The 15,306-nt window shown below is 35.5% G+C and overlaps 1 protein-coding gene across 2 annotated transcripts in view; it reads left to right on the top strand.

Moving 5' to 3' along the window:
• The window catches only part of LOC114939384 (uncharacterized), a 55,666-nt gene that overhangs the window by 34,773 nt on the left and 5,587 nt on the right, over positions 1-15,306 (top strand). For both annotated transcript variants that reach the window (XM_029313675.2, XM_029313676.2), the window contains exons 3-6: positions 12,861-13,118; positions 13,198-13,270; positions 14,285-14,473; positions 15,084-15,236. In XM_029313675.2, coding sequence (XP_029169508.1) covers positions 12,861-13,118; positions 13,198-13,270; positions 14,285-14,473; positions 15,084-15,236 — 673 coding nt within the window. The remainder of the gene's footprint in view (positions 1-12,860; positions 13,119-13,197; positions 13,271-14,284; positions 14,474-15,083; positions 15,237-15,306) is intronic.

The following is a 15,306-nucleotide window of genomic DNA, read 5'->3' as shown; positions in this document are numbered from 1 at the left end:
CCCTCTCGAGAAAACACTGCAACATGACGTATTCTAATGATAGTACCGCGCCTGGACGTGTTCCTCATCCTTCCTGGCCGCCGCCGAGATTCAGGCCGCTCGATGGAGGAACGAAATTATTTTTAGATCCGCGATGAAACGCGCCTTTTGTGCCTCGCGACGTCTCAAACTGCCGGCGTCATCGCGTCACGGGTTAAGAAGCCCGTATATAATTAACTCTCATCTCTCGATTACGTCGCAGATTACGAAGATGGAGAGAGAGAAGCACCGTTTTATTTCGCTAATCCTCGCCACGCATCATACTCTCCCAGGATGTACCTCCTCTGGAGAAGAGGGCATTCGATTTAATCTATATATCGACGAGGAAGGAAAAAAGAAAAGACTCTGATAAATCCAATCAGATCGGCTGTCGACGTGCGAGGAGGGAGCCTTTTTTCCCCGCGCGTCTTCCAGTTCCAGTCTCGGTGTAAACTAGTTTTGTGAGACGAGTAAAGAGAGGAGGAGAAGTGTGCATCCTCCAGTGATCACATAATCGTACGTTCACCTCCCGAGGGCCTTCCACCTTCTCCTTCCTTCTCTGCGCTTCTTCTTCTTAGTCTTCTTCTTCTTCTCAGTCTTCTTCTTCTTCTTCTTCTTAGTCTTCTTCCTCCTTTTCCATTTTCTCTCCCTTTTCTTCGACCTTCGTCGAGTTTCTATCTCACCATGCCAATCTACTATCGAGCATTCTTCTAAGGTCGATCGAATCGTCTTCTCTCGCGCTTCTTTGCTACCTTACACGATATAACGCTGCCTCCTTCGGAGAGCGAACTCGCGTTCGCACAATGTTGCGGTCGTCGGATCATCTATTATACAGCCATCATCTCCCTATATCTACTTATCCATCTTCGCGTATAAAGAGAAATGTATATTTCTGAGAGAGAATGAATTTTTGTGTAAAATAAGATTTTCCTCTTAAGGGGGGAGAATTCTTTTTCCTCTGTACACGGCGAATTTATCTGGAATAATTGCATCTTATCGCTTATATTCCGGGCGTGTCCCGGACACAGTTTTCCCCGTTATGCGCACCTAAACGCGCATAACGGACCGTAATTGCATAAGGCTCGTTTATCGATGGAATTTCGAGAAACGGTCACGATCCTTTCCATACCATGCTTAACGAACGATGTCGACATGTTCGAATTGGCAACGGATACAGGCTTCAGAGAGCGCGATGTATCGCGTTTAACATCGCGACAAGAGATTCGGGGTCAGTTTGAATTTTATATATCTTCCTCGGAATTTCTCCGATAGATTTCACAATCTTTTTCATCCTTCCTGGGCGTCCGGAGAAAAGGGGGCAAAAGGGGGGCATTTGCCGTTCTTTGAAATCAATTAAAAAATTAAACATTTGCTCTCCTCTTTAAATTCAGAGTCAATGTGAATTATATATCTTCCCCGGAAGATGATATGGGCGTCCAGAGAAAGGGGGGCAAGAGGGGGCATTTGTCCCCCTTTGAAATTAGTTAAAAAATTAAACATTTGCTCTCCTCTTTAAATTCAGAGTCAATGTGAATTATATATCTTCCCCAGAAGATGACATGAGCGTCCAGAGGAAGGGGGGCAAGGGGGGGGCATTTGTCCCCCTTTGAAATTAGTTAAAAAATTAAACATTTGCTCTCGTCTTTAAATTTAGAGTCAATGTGAATTATATATCTTCCACAGAAGATGACATAAGCGTCCAGAGGAAGGGGGGAAAGGGGGGGCATTTGTCCCCCTTTGAAATTAGTTAAAAAATTAAACATTTGCTCTCGTCTTTAAATTTAGAGTCAATGTGAATTATATATCTTCCCCAGAAGATGATATGAGCGTCCAGAGAAAGGGGGGCAAGAGGGGGCATTTGTCCCCCTTTGAAATTAGTTAAAAAATTAAACATTTGCTCTCTTTTTAAAATTCGGGGTCAATGTGAATTATATATCTTCTCCGGAAGATGATATAGGCGTCCAGAGGGAGGGGGGCAAGAGGGGGCACTTGCCCTCCTTGGAATTAATAAAAAAATTAAACATTTGCTCTCCTTTTGAGAGATTCAAAGTCAATGTGAATTATATATCTTCCCCAGTAGATGACATGGGCGTCCAGAAAGAGGGGAGGGGGGAGGGGAAAGAGGGAACACTTGTCCCTCTTGGAATCAGAGTAAAAAAATTAAGCATGTGCTTTTTTTTAAAGAAATTCAGAGTCAATATGAATTATATATCTTTTTCAAAAAGTGACATGGGTGTCTGCAAGAAGGGGAGCAAGAGGGGGCATTTGTCCCCTTGGAATCAGTAAAAAAATTAAGCATTTGCTCTGCTTTTGAATGAACACCGAAATTTATTTGCATATTTAATATAATAGTATATTGTGTATCAAGTGCGGAAAGTTGACAATTGGGCACGAGCCGAAGGCGAGTGCGACCATCCCACACGAGTGAACAATTGTCAATCCGCACGTGATACACATACTATTTTGTATTACAAGTGCAGGCAAAGTGGCTTTGTGCGCGTTTTCTGTGCGCGAGGTGGCCGATCGTACGCCATTTTGCGGTAGCACGGTGCGGGAATAGCCGTGTTCAAAGTCATTGTCCACGGCTGAAGTCGTGGGCAATGACTTTGAACGCGGCTTAGCCGTAGGCAATGGCTTTGAATGCGGCTTATTCACTCACCGCGTCGCCGCTAGATGGCGGCGTGGGAAATCGGCCGCTTTCCACACAGAAAACACGCACACAAAGTGCCACTTTGCCTGCACGTGTAATACAAAAAAATAAAAACAAAATTTTTAATCGTCGCTCTCCTAGAAAAAATCCTGCGGACCCCTATGCATCCTTCTCATCCTTCTCGTACGCTTTATAACGTGTGTCATATGTCATATGTAGCGATGTGTTCGGGCATTTCATTCGATTGCCTCGGCTATTATTATTTCGCGATCGGTTCCGTGAATGGAGGCGCAACATGGTGGTATCTCGTTCACGCGAGGTCGATATATATACACACAGGGGTCCGACAGGTGCTTATATTGATGGAGATAGAAGGCGAAGTCGGTGAAACTGCGAACCGGCCCGGTTACTTCATATCGCGAACGATCCGCGATTGAGCAACAGCAATTATCGATGGTTGTCGCTTAATGCGATTAATCGAATTGATTTAGGAAGGCAAAAAGGGGGGCAATCGTGACGGCCGCAATGGTATTTCGCTGAAATCTCGACACGTTTTCCACTTCGCTTCTTCTGAAGAATCTCCCTTTTTCTCTGTTCTTTTTTCGTCTTCGATGCAATTATTAATAGTAAATGCTGTCTCTACACGCCCTTTTTCTTACTCGGAAGCGAAATACGAGATATTGCGCACTCATAATATTCAATATTACGTATAAAGAGAGAAGAGAGAAATGGTAATATTGCGAGTTGTTTTATTTTCACGGGGGAAATATAGCGGGACAAATGGCGAAAGACTCGAACGAATGGGACCGTAAAGCTTACTCGATCGCGTGCATATCGAGCCACTGGAATGCATAGCGCGTATATACCTGCGCCTTAATGCACGATTTCACGCGTAATGGCGCAATGAACTTGTATCAATCCCGTGCTCACGCGAGCTCTTGGCCATTATTTCAGGATGACGACGCATAGAAATGATGCGATCCGCGACAGGGAGAATAATATATCTCCTTTTGACGGCGGAGAAAAATCTTGGCGCGAATGTTTAATTATTGCATGCAGAAAAAAAAAACAACCTTTCTTTCGAAGAGAATTATATTTATACATGTACAAAAAAGTCATAAATGTTTTAGGGAGGAGTTAGCAAATTCTTTTCGCGAATCGATAAATTCATTTTAATCAAGCAGTCATCAGAAAAAAATATGTTAATGAATTAGATAAAATTAATGAATGATTATGTTAAATAATAAACAAAATTAAATTGATATCATAAATGTGTCATGTGGAGCTGTCAAATTTTCCACGTTTCACAAATTGATGAATTCATTTCAATTAAGTGGCTGTTAGAAAAAAATATGTTAAAAAAATATTCAATATAATTAATGATAAAGAATAATTATATGTTGAAACATAATATTTAATTAATAATTTTAATTAAATACATGATGTATTTCAAAAAATAATAGGACACTTGATAGTATAATAAGAAAAAAATAATACACATAACTTCTGCAATCTATTACTTATTGAAGAATAAAACATCACGCGCATTTACATATTTCCAATTAATAGTTAATTAATTTGAGTCCATGAAGAATTACATGAGCGTGGAGATTGCGCAATATAAATAGGAAGTTTCTGATGAGAGAAAAAGGAATAAATGTGTAATATGTACTTGACAAAGACACGACAGGAATGTTATCCCGTATAACTGTGCAACTTATGTAAGTACAGCAGATCGATCATCGTGATATATCGTCGGGTCAGGCTGTCGCTCTTTGGGAATTTTCGGGGACCTCTTACAACGAAGAAATGCATCTCACCGATGATATGTCGCAGCGTGAAATTTTTCAAGAGAATCAATCTCGAACCCGCTCTTGAGACGCACGATTCATAATTTGTGACAAAATTTGGGACGAGATATTGAGCTTATAAAATATAAATTCTGATTGTGCGCGCTAAAAAAAATTGTTAACTTGACTAAACCTTTCAACTAAATATTATTTTGTTAATTGATCATATATAAAAATATTTAAATTAAATATAACATTAAATCTAACAAAACGTATATTTGACTTAAATACTAATATATGTTCAATTAACAAAATAGTAATTTAGTTAAAAGATTTAATCAAGTTAGTAACACATTTTTTTCAGTGCGCGTGTCTAAATGTAATCACATATTGTTTATATTTTCACATATTATTTATCTATTATTTTCTTTATAAAAGATTTGCATATTATTTTAGCTATATATAAATTTATCTACATTTACATACCATATATACAGAGAGAATTTTCTCTTAGAATTTACTCTGAAAATCATGGTAGGACAATATATGGTATTAGAAGGATTTTATAAAAATGTATCTGATTATTTACCACAATAAAAAATAATAATATATATGTACATATAATAAATTTTACTATAAAATTAATTTAACATATTTTATATCTTATTATAATAGATATTAATATTTTTTATTAAATATTAATATTGTCCCACGATTATCATGATTTTCAGGGTAAATTCAAAGAGAAAATTCTTTCTGCGTATAAAATATATTTATATATCTTTTTTATTTATATATAAATTTATCTATAAAAAAAATTTTTTTCTATAAAAATTGACACATATATAATTTTTTATTAAATATTAATATTGCCTCGATTACCACGATTTTCAGGGTAAATTCTAAGAGAAAATTCTCTGTGTATAAAATATCTATATTTATATATCTCTTTTATTTATATAAATATATTTATCTATAAAAATTTTTTTATATAAAAATTGACACATACCTATATAATTTATATATTAACATAAAAATTCGGGCAATATCTCTGATTCGCTCGAGTCGAAGCGTTAAACGGGTTAACGCTCTCGCAATAAGATAGCGACGCGGGGATATACATACATTCGTTATCAGCGCGTAGAAAGCGCGCCAAGTTACTGCGCAGTTAAACGTTCGATGCTCTAAATCGCGGTATTTGAGGCTAGTTGGGTCCATCGAAGCGGCTCGGACCCTTGCGGGTCGCCCGTCGCAGAGAAGGGAACAGAGAAAAGAGGGAAAGGCAGGGTTTGGGTAGCTATATTATACAATTTTGACGTGACGTATTATACTATATGTATTATACGTGGTAAGTTTTAGACATGTAATTTTTTATGTATAAAACTTACAGATGACGCTACATGAGCCAATAATTATTGCAGCCGATGCAGGTGCATCTTTAATTATTAGTTATTTTATGTGTAGTAATTTATAAATTATAGTTGATTTTGACATTATTAAAATTGTATGAAAAAATAATAAATTATGAATGATGGTGGGCGACCGCAATATTGTTATTGGATGTAGGAAATTTGTAAAAAATTAAAAAGGATGATGAAACTTTTGCTTTATGTTTATATTGTAACAGAATACTCGCGAATCCATCAAAAACTAGATTAATAAATCACGGGTTAGATAATTATTTTCTAACTAAAAATAAATTAGATTATTTTTTACAACGAAAACATTGTTTTATATAGGGCTTATGTCGTGAAATACTATAAGTGATAAGATGAGCTCGTTCGGAAAAACGCTGATAAATACGCTCAAAGCGCTAACAGAATGATTCTTGAACGTACCTCATGTATAATACTCTTTTTACGTATATATAATACGTGTATTATACATGTCATGTAGAAAATTGCTCTAACAGCCGAATTAGCCAACCCTGGGGAAAGGAGAATCCGCGAGGCCCTCACTGTACCTTCAATCGTCGAGGAGGAGGAGCAAGTAGGTGGAGAAAGAGTGCTGTGAAATCTCGGAGTGTGTTAGACCTTTTGCGTAGGTTGTTGCCTGCGACGATGACGACTCGTTAGGGCCGTCGTCGGCGGAGAGAAGCGACGACGAAGTCGCTTCGGAGTAAGTTATTGCCGCAGTTAAACTCCATAAGCGAGCGCGAGTTTGGCGTTTGCCGTTTTTCGTGCTGTAACTCGCGATAACGAGCTCGCACGTGGCGAGAAAATTCCTCCCGAGAGAATTCTCGATGCGATATTCCCGATTCGTTTAAAATCCCGAAGGCGCCATTTTTTTCCTCACTTTGCTCCCAGCACGATGTCGTTGATATCGACATCCAAAGCTATTGAATTATAGGCAAGTGAGCTTGATATAATTCAGGGGACAAGATTATATTGTAATTTTACTATAATAATAATTATTTGAGAATTATATTATACTTATAATATATATATAATTAATATTTTATTATCATATTATTCTGTAATTATTAATTTATGATCATATAATTTTAGATTTTAATTTATAACTTTTTGTGTCATGTAATACACAATAGAGAAAGAGAGAAAGAGACTAATAAAATCAAAGGTGTCCGAAATCTGTCCTATATGTATATGTATTTCAATCAGAGTTTTTGTTACAAAAAAATTATAGAACCCCTAAATTTGTCAAATAATTTAAATTCTGTATATTTATTTCTTGTTTCTTTTCTTCGTGTTTTCTTTCAGTTTTTTGTTTTGTACTTTTAATACAATTAATATTTTTATCAAATTCTATATTGAACTGCTATGAATAAACATTAAAAAATGTTTGTTTGAAAAATATCTCTATTTTTTTTATTTATTTATTGTAAGAAAATTAATAACGTAATAATGATATTTCAGTTTTTGCCAGAAAATAATACGATAAAATCATGTTGATCCGCTGTCGCGGTTGATTAGAAACAATGGTTTGAGAATTTCTTATTAGATGGAAATTATTCAGCAATAATATGGCTTAGAAAAAGAGAGAGAGAGAAAATTATTACATCACACTTAATCGAGTTTTAAATTGAAATGTCGAAAACGTATTTAATTAAAAGAGTTTTTAAAAGACTTTTTTATATTTTAATGTCTACTATTATCATGTTTACTTATACTGGAAAAATGTATATGTATATCTATATATACGAAAAATATTTTTCATCATCGCTCCAATAATTGTGATCTAATAATTTGTGAAGAATCGAGGCCAAAAAGGAGTTATTATATAATTATTATTATATTATTATATAATTATTAAGTGAAAAAATTTTTTACAAGACTCCTTTACTTTAACTTACACAGAAAGAATTTTTTCTTAGAATTTGCCCTGAAAACTGTAATAATTGTGCGACAAGATGATATTGGAAGAATTTTAGAAGTGTCTCTGATTAATATTTATCACAATAAAAAAATTATCTATCACAATAAGATATAAAATATGTTTGAACTATGTATGTACATATATTAATATTTTTTATTGTGGTAAATATCAATCAAAAAAACTCTTATAAAAATTCTTCCAATACCATATTATCTCACAATTTTCACCATGATTTTCAGGGTAAATTCTAAGAGAAAATTTTCTCCGTGTATTATTATCATCTTTACACGACTTATTTTCTAAAAAAATTCATATTAATATTTACGTACAAAAAATATTTTTCCGATCCAATAATTGTGATCTAATGGTGTCTCGAGAATTGATTGAGGGTGAAATTTTTATATCATTATTATTATATACCTATAATTATTAATTTACTGTGTACTATTCCATAAAATTATTAATTATTAATTATTATATAGTAATTAATTGCATCTTGGTGCAAGTCGCGATGCAGTGACTTACCCGCGATGTTCCTGTGCACGCGTCGATGTCTCTCGATAGGTTTCCTTCTTCTCGGCAAAGACATCGTATACTTTATTATTCTATCACTCGTGCCGGCTCGTAGACTTCCCGCGGTTCGGTTTATTCTACTTATATGTTCATCTGAATCTTTATCTCTTCTGAATTCTCTCTGAAATAAGCACTTTAAATCCCCCTTTAAGACGTGCGTGTTAAATTTATGTGAATAAACTATTCCTCTTAACACAATGATTCTTCCATTTGTCTGATAATGGATGATGGATCGGACGTTTTCGATGTCTTTTATTTTTTTGGAGTTGTGACAGATGATTAACAAGGAACTTCTAGACGCGTCCAAAATTCGATGATCCAAAATTCGATCTTATGCTCGTTTGTAATCAAGAAAAGTCTCTATTTGTTTATCAATCCAAGTATTATTAAATAAAGAAACTTTTTTCTCACGTGCTAAACTTGCAAAAAATTAATAAATTCTTTTTTATCAGTCTTTCCCTTTCCTAGAGTCGCACTTTTGCTCATCCCATTATACATAATTCTATTCCTTAATCAATCTTGGTTCACAGCACACTCAGTTAGCAGTCAATTTTGCGCGATATCTATACTATAAGATAGAAAGAGAGAGAGAAAAGAAGAGCGATGGCAAATGTTAAAAGACCTAACTGTATCTCCCGCAAGAATTCGAAAAATCATCGCACGGAGAGATCATTGATCCTTGATCCTTATAACGACGCCGAGGAGGCCTCCGGGAGATCCTCGTTTGCCGGAATGATTTTTTGCCTTTCCGCTCGATCGATTCCGCCGGCGATCACAACTCGACTCTGACTCCCACTTCCTTCGTAGAGCAAAACCCCCGCGGCGTATAATCCAACTCTTGGCACGCACGTCGGAATCCTCGAACGCACTAAGTACGAGCACAATTGCTGGCCAACTTCGTACCTTCTTTCGTCTCTGGAGGAGAAAGAGGAATCATCCCTTATCATCATACATTGATCAATTCAGGATGACAGTAGTTAAAATTCAGGTTGCACTGGTTAATCAACACTTTTAGACAACAAATACCCGTATAAGATTCTCAACGTTAGACTTGAATCAGCTGATTGTTCAAAACGGACTGAATAATGGTCGAAACGCAAGAATCAGGAGATTGGCAAAGATTGAATGGCGATTATTATCACATCAATCCCCTGTGGTCTTAATAAGTGTGAAGAGGGAAAAACTCATCCTAGATTTGTTCATCACCACAAGTGACAGTTCGAGTATTCTCGATGATCTCATTCATGATGACTGACAACTATATCTCTAACAGCACACATATCCCGAAGACGTTCAGAGAATATCCTGAGGATGTTCGAATGTCCTCTGGATATTTTCTGAATATCTTTCCTTTGGCTATGTTGTGTGATTAGGGATCCCAACTATCCTGATCACTGGAACGAGAATACACAAATGCATTGTCTCCCTCTCTTGAGTAAATGAAAGAAAAAGGACGAAAAGCGCGGCGAACCCTGTCCTAGGCTAACACTCGACACTCCTACTCGTCCAAGCATCAGCGAGCGACTGAGGGCTGCAGACAGCGGGCCCAGAAACGGGGCCCGCCACGCCACGGGCCCCGGGGCCCTCTCGGGCTCCCCCGTGCCGTGTCTCAGGACCAGTTCGGTCACTTCGCCGCTGCTGCTGCTGCTGCGAAGGAAGGATATAGGTACGACGCTTTGCTCTCCGCGAGGACTCACCCTCCGTCCCCTTCCACCCCCTGCAGCGACCTATGTCCTACGTCGCGCATTCTGCGTCCTGCTCCCTCCCAAGATCTTCTCCACCTGATCTCGAGCGCGTTTCGCGCCCTCAAGATCAACACGTCCGGGAAAATTGCGTGACGTAACCAAGCGCGAGATTTGTCAATTTGGGAGATAAAGAGTATTTTTTTTATCCATGGCTGTATATAATGCACTTTTTTATCATGAATTTAATTGAAATTAGTCCTTCACATAAGTTGTGTTGATTGCTTAATAGAATTTAAAATAAATCTCGAATCTCAATATGATCTTCTATTAAGAATACTATATGTGTAAAATAATTCACAGTCTGGAATAATTGAGAGATTTCTCTTTTTTTCATGTAACTAGTAAAATAATTAAATAAAATTGACAAGAGCCTATTTAGAAAAATCCTAAACCTGGTGAACCTATTTAAAGCCTATTTGGAAAAACTCCTAAATCCCCTTCTACTAATATGGATTATCACTAATTGATTTAGGGTGAATTTTTCGTCGGCGATTCTGACGGAAGAATAAAAACAATGTTTTTTTTTCTTCTCGACAAAAATCGTAGCCTGATGACATTTGAACCGATTTGGCGATGATCCTGTTAATTTATCTCACGAATCAGCTCGAGACGGGAGTTAATTAATGAATTAACAGTTTTCCGAGTGAAACAAGTCTGCATAATTAAGGGAACCGATGAAATAGGCGTAATAATTCGTTTATAGTGAAGCTGTGGATTCGCTAACCCGTTTGTCCCCTTCTTCTGTAGCTATTTCTGCTGCCAATCGCATCATGTGCCCCCTGATGGTCCATCTGGCCCAACCTCTTCGCATCCGACGGGAGCCAATCGCGTGTCTAACATAGGATCTAATACCTTCGCTCGTAACGGGTGTCGAAAGTGGAAGGGAGCTCGTCGCAGCTTCCGAAGTCGCTTGGGTCCAGAGCGATATTCAGATTATTGCCGCATCGCATCTCGCGCGCTTGCGTCTTCCATGGAGCTCTCAAATATCAATCGATATCAAATCGCAAATCCGGGTAATCCCAGCTCTTCCAGAGAACTACCTCTCTATTCTCAAAACATTCAGGAAAAAACAACACACTTGGATTTTAATTTCTCGCATTTCTTCGTTGAACAAATCGAGAGATCAAATATTTAGATTGCATTTTTTATTTTACTTTTAATTTTATTTCATTTATTCTATCATTATTTAAATTTTTTAATCAAATATCAAGTATATATATATATATATATATATATTTCTTTATATTTGTACTGACGTATATTATATTGTACTTAAAATTTTTGATCTCCTTTCAAGAGATTCTCGCAAACATGTATATAATATTATAAATCAAGAAGGGAATAAAACCTGTTAAACCATAATATATAACATCGCGACAGTAAAAACTGTATAGAAATAAAATATTATTTCTTCGCGAGAGAGCAGATATAGAATAATTCTTTTTTATTTCTCTAGACTGGGTAAATTTCACGCTGCGCGACAGCGCAGGTGTGCGATATCTCATAAGCTCGTTTAATCTTATAAATTAAAATTTTATAAGACACGCAAGCATATATAAACGCACGCGCGAGCGCACAGGAGCATTTTTCGAGTGCTCGCATATACGTGAGATTGGTCCAGCTACGGGAATCAGGTTCGGTAACTTGTCCCATCCATCACTAACCCGGACAGCCAGATGTTCGCAGGGGGTACAATGGTCGGTATAAGGTATTACCCCTTCGTGCATAATGCCGCTAGCAGAAATTATCCAGCAGCACCCTCCGCACAGACGTAGAAAATTTTGGGATTTTATGTCTGGGGTGCTCCGGCCGAATCCTTTCTCCTTCCTGTTAAAAAGCAGCGCAGCCCAGCCGTCTGCGTCGCAGGAGATTGCGGAAACTGCATTTGCGACTCGCGAACCGAAGATGGGAAACTTGATCGGATCCGGTGACGATGCTTTCGAGCATTTTTTCTCTCTCATTGATCTCATTCGAGAATATGTATGTACACATTCAATATATTATATATATATATATACAATATATATATATATATATATATATATGTATATATAATATAATAGAATTATAGAATTATTAATTAATTAAATATGAATATTTTATATATTATTATATGATTAAATTATTGGATTATTAATTAATTAAATATGAATATTTTATATATTATTATATAATTAAATTATTAGATCATTAATTAATTAAATATGAATATTAGCGCTCAGAGCTGATTCACCGTATGGAAATAAATTTTTCACCGTAAAAATCACGTCAGAGTTGAAATGTTTAAACAATCATTATACAATCGATCAAAGCATACAGATATTAAATTCGAAAAATTCGTTATCTTTTCCTAGATGATGAAAAATCTAGACAACAACTGATTCTTTCACTCTGCATTGAAAAAAAAATTGTTAACTAAATCTTTCAACTAAATATTATTTTGTTAATTAAACATAAAAATATTTAAATTAAATGTAATATATTAATTAAATCTAACAGAACATATATTTGACTTAAACACTATATGTTCAATTAATAAAATAGTAATTTAGTTGAAAAACAAAATTCTTTTTTTTCAATTTTTAGTATCGACCTACAAGATCCCTATTTAATTTTTCCTTCCAAATCTCTTCGTTTTTGATCGATAAATGAACAAAAATGATATTCACGCTGTATCTCGCACTTTTCGCGTCCCGTCGGATTAAAAGAGAATTATATGTCTAACGTTTGCGTAAATTTCCATCGCAGGATTCTCAACGGAAGTGGTATCTGGCGCCTATCTTTCATGCAGCTCTTACGGAGAATTCCGAGGAACGTAAGACGCAAAACTTTTCGAATTCGTTAAACGATGGGAAAATCAGAGCGTGTAACTTCAAGCCGAGACAAATCTATTCGGGGGACAGATTCATACCATGTCGTCGTGGCTACAATTTCGAAGCGGCTCACTACTTGTTAAGCAGAAACTTCAACAAGATGGAGCAAAGCACATTAGAGGTTCACAAACAGGTACACAAGAAATATTTCTCATCTCCAAAAATATGTCAGCTCCAATTGTGTAATCACACTTCTTTTCCACTCTCTTCAGCTCGATTGGCTGCCGGTTAGGCATGAACGCAAAGCCTTCCACGCAATAATGCTAAAACAGGGTGTCACACCGGGTAATTTTTCAATTATAACAAATAAATAATAATTAATAATTTTATAATCGCTAGTAAATTAATAAATCAAGGTACTCTCTAAATTTCTTGGAGTGAAAACTGAACAATCTCATTCCAAAAGTGGAATTTTACTCCAAAAGAGTGAAATCTCACTCTTTTGAAGTAAAATTCCACTCTTTTGGAATGAGATTGTTCAGTTTTCACTACAAGAAATTTAGAGAGTATATTTGTAATTCGACAAATACTAGCTATTTTGTTTATTTCTTACAACGTTTCGCCCATCAGGTTTTGGTCCTTTTCAAGTAAAACTATAACGATACCTTGTAATGTACGCCTTACTTATTGTTGTATTATTCCAAACCGTAATTGTAAATCATTATTCTATATTTAAACATTGTATTATTACAGCTTTACTTGAAAAGGACCAAAACCTGATAGTCGAAACGTTGGAAGAAATAAACAAATTTATAGCTAGTATTGATCAAATTACAAATATACTTTGATTTATAATAAATAAATATATAATGCGGATTTCTCAGATTATTTGGAGACGATTTTTTCTCAGCAAAAATGACGCCAATAATTTTCCAGTTATAAGCGATTGAAAATAAAGTTTTTTAGCAAGCTAAGCCTTGTAAAAATAAAATCATATAAACCAAATTTTTCAGTTAATTTCAAGTAGAATTTACTTTAGTGTAATATTAAGGCTTAGTTACAAAAACACACAATAGCAAAAAATAATGACCATCCTCAACATTTTTGCTGAGGAAAAATCGTCTCCAAATAACCTTAGAAATCTCCCCATTAATAGACTGTCCGATAATTTTGCCCTGTATACATATAAAGCTAAATAAATGTTTTCCATTTTATTTTCTAAATGAAAAAGGTGTAGTTGTAAAAAAAAAGTATTCTTCTGAAATTCTTCAAAGTTCTAAAGAAATTTCCCCCATTCTAAGCGTGAATTGAAGTATTTATGTATGTTTATACAAATGGATATGTCTATCCGCGACTTAGGTCTGAATCAAAACAGGATTCTGCACTATAGTAATTCGACGATACAGCAATCGCAAAAGCCGCAGTATGCAGGATGGATACAAGGTGCGGGATACAAAGAGGAGGGAATCTGGAAGTGCAAGCCACGGAAGAAAACCATGATCAAAGACGCGAAACTGTTGAGCATACCCGATTCCGTCGCTCCGGAGGGTACGATTTATCGCGATATCAATTTGTTCTATATAGGTCGACCTGGCAAAGTAGTTTGCACAGTAGAAAAATGTCTTTTCTTGTTCAAAATGGTCCCCGTTACAATTTGTGCGTTAAATATTTAACATATTTATCTGTTAATTTAATATATTGCTGTTGTGTCAATTGAACTTATAAATGTTAAATTATTAGAACAACTGAAAAAAGACAAGATTTATCTGTTAAAATTTACAGAAAAAATGTTGATTTATTATTTTATGATTTAATGTAAGTAAGGATGATTAATATATGATTTAATAATCTAAAATTAATATATTTCTAGTTAATTTTTACATTAAAATTATGTTAATTTTACACAAAATTTATTTTAAATTACTTGAAGTTTTGTATTAATTTTGTGTTAAAATATTAACATAATATTTATAAAGAGCCGATCTAATATTCTTATCATTATAATATTTATGTCTTCATTTAACATATATCGATATGATGTTAAATTAACACAAAAATTTCTGTGGACCATTTGAGACATATAATACCTGTTAAATTTAACACAAATTTTTCAACTATGATACTATTAATTCCAATAGTATCTCTTGTATAATCGAAGGTAACAATGTCGCCAATCTGGTTGATTGGAGCTGCAACAACATAATCAGCATAGGCAATCGAAGTTCTGTGGCGGTATATGATGATAGTGGTTCTGTGTTGACGAGTTGGCGGGAAGAGATTCGTCCCAGAGAAGTGAAATGGAGCAACGACGGTAAAATATACCAGTAAAAAAAATTATCACACCTGTCTTGAATAATTCGGTACTGAAAAACGTGTTTTAG

Source organism: Nylanderia fulva, unplaced genomic scaffold (genome assembly GCF_048542155.1).
Source record: "Nylanderia fulva isolate GAGA-0341 unplaced genomic scaffold, ASM4854215v1 Scaffold32, whole genome shotgun sequence".
In the NCBI taxonomy this organism is placed as follows: Eukaryota; Metazoa; Arthropoda; class Insecta; order Hymenoptera; family Formicidae; genus Nylanderia; species Nylanderia fulva.
Note: the sequence above shows the minus strand (reverse complement) of the source record. Positions and strands in the feature narration are given on the sequence as shown.